The 2,378-nt window shown below is 55.7% G+C and overlaps 1 protein-coding gene across 1 annotated transcript in view; it reads right to left on the reverse strand.

Annotated features, from left to right (window-relative positions):
• Positions 1 to 875, reverse strand: part of PODXL (podocalyxin like) — a 57,543-nt gene extending 56,668 nt beyond the window's left edge. Inside the window, exon 1 of the mRNA XM_069087243.1 lies at positions 477 to 875. Coding sequence (XP_068943344.1) covers positions 477 to 537 — 61 coding nt within the window. The 5' untranslated portion in view covers positions 538 to 875. The remainder of the gene's footprint in view (positions 1 to 476) is intronic.
• Positions 876 to 2,378: the final 1,503 nt, after the last annotated feature.

Consider the following 2,378-nt stretch of genomic DNA (forward strand, 5'->3'; position numbering starts at 1 on the left):
AAGGGGAAATCCAAGACGCATATGAATGGTGCCGTACAGCTCCACCAGCCCTAGACCCCTCCGCAGTCCCAAAAGGCCTTTTTCTCCCAGCTATTTCCAGACCCGGACAGATAGACCTAATACATATTGAAAAGGTTTGCACCTGCTTTCGTGGGGGGCGGGGGTGGGGAGTGAAGCTGGAAGATTCAGGCTGACCCAAGGTCAGGGCACAACTCATGGCCGTCGCCACCGCTGGTCCAGTCTCCGAGGGGTTGGCCATGAGGGTGCCCCCACCACGAGGCTCACATCTGGGGTGAGAGCGCCTACACGCCTGCCTGCGCACCCCGAAGGCTGGCAAGAGGAATGAAGGCTACGGGATGTAAGAGGAGGAAGGTGGAGAAGGAGGATCTCTCCCGCAAGTCTCCGGAGGGGGAAGAGAGAAGAGGATGGGCAGGGGGCCAGGCGAGGACTGGGGCCGGGGCCGAGCACGCACTCACCCAACGCACTGGGCAGCATCAGCAGCACCAGCAGCAGCGGCGGTAGCGGCGCCGAGCGCATCCTGTCCTCGCAGCCGGGGCCTCCGGAGCAGGTGGCTGCGGGAGTTGCGCTGGACAGGCTCCGGTCCCGGAATTGGGGAGCGCGGTCCGGACTCCGCTCTCGCCGTCCCTGGCGCGGTACTGGGCAGCCCGGGCGGTGGCGCGGCTGCTTTGGGTCCCCGCGGCTGGGTGCCGCGCGTCTCGCTCTCCGCTACTGCTCAGCGGGCCCCAGTCCCTGCTGCTGCTCCTCCTCCTGCTGCCGCAGAGCCGGGGCTGGGCGCGCAGCGCAGTCCGAGCGCTGAGCTTGCAACCGGCGAGGAGCCCGAGGGAACTGACTCCCGGCGTGTCCGAGGCGGGCTGGGCAGTGCTGGGGCTGGGGGCGGCGGCTACGGAGCGCCTCTTCACGTAGGTCCCGTCCCTCCCCCGCTTCCCACACCCCCTCCCCTCCCCTCCCCCCTGAGCCGCCCGAGGCGGCGGCGGCAGCAGCGGCGGCGGGGCTGGGCGGGCACTCCGGTTTGGAACAATGAGCAGGAGGAAACTCCGCCCTGGGCAAGAGAAGAGGAGCTGGGAGGGGAGAGAGGGAGAGCGCTACAACGACCGAGAGAGCCGGGGGGCCTGTTCCCCTCGAGAGAGGGGCGCTGCGGCTGGGTGTGCTGGGCGGGGTAGTGGGGACAGGGCTTGCGGGACCTAACCCTTTGGAAGAGCATACATGTGTGTCGGGCTGGAGCCAGTGGCAAGGGCACAGGTGGTGTGGACACGTTGCACTAACCTCCTGAAAGATGGATCTGCTGTCCTGTGCACGTGTTCCTGAGGGATGGTCCTTTTTGGATAACTCCTCAATGTGCTTGATACACAAGTAATGCTTCACCAACGACTCGCAAACACATACCCGAGGGTAATCACCGTAGAATTCCCAGGCATGCTGGGACCTCCGGGAGTAAAGAAGCCAGGAGTAAACTGTAGGGCTTTGTTTAAAAAAAAAAAGAAAATCGACTCAACTTCTGAGTGTTCTACAAACGCTCCCTGATGGAAAGTTGTAAAGTTGAATTTTGCAGGTAAATAGAACTTAGTTCCTCCAAAAGTCAGCTAAAGAAACATAATAAGCCAGGCCAATACCTTTCAAACTACAAAGGGATGTAAGATTCCAGTGCATGTGATCCCCCAATTCAATTCAACAAACATTTATTATACACTTTGCTAACCAAGAGCCCAGCTAACGCAGGAGAAATAAAGATCAATTAATCATCAAGTATTTACCAAATAACTGTTATGTGCTATATTGTGCTGCGGGCTGGGGATTCAAAAACCAAAATGTAAAATCCCGGCCTTCAGTGAGTTTATTTTTCTCTGGGAATTGGGGTGGGGGGGTTGGAAGAGGTCGAGATTTAACACAATCCATACCCTCTAGGAATGTATCTATTATATAGAATAATAACTCTAATCCTAGTTAGAGCAAGCAAGTCAGCAGAGAGGTCAAATCAAATAGAGTGTTCTGAGAGATTCAAGTGGGCAGGGAGGGACTCTAGTGGTATGGATAGGATGAACAGGAAGGAAGTTGCATTTCCACTAGCCAAGAAGATAGGTAAGGGCCTGGAAATCTCTATCAATTAATAAAGGACGATAATTTTGCTTACTTTTCTCCTTGAATAATCCAGGATAGGAAGATTGATAATTGGAAAGGAGATTGGATAATTGTTAGACATAGGGTACTGATCTGCCAGACCCGGGATAAATGATGTGTCTTCAGACATGTGATAGAAACGTGTTTAATCCAGGGGTCCAGCAGCCTTGCAAATCCTCTGAGCTCAAGGGTTTGATCTAGAGATTCCCATCTGTGCAAAAGCAGCTAGACCTGGAGCAGTA

The sequence above is a fragment of the Petaurus breviceps genome, unplaced genomic scaffold, assembly GCF_028583685.1.
Source record: "Petaurus breviceps papuanus isolate PSGF00001 unplaced genomic scaffold, PetGlider_PUasm1.0 181, whole genome shotgun sequence".
NCBI lineage: Eukaryota > Metazoa > Chordata > Mammalia > Diprotodontia > Petauridae > Petaurus > Petaurus breviceps.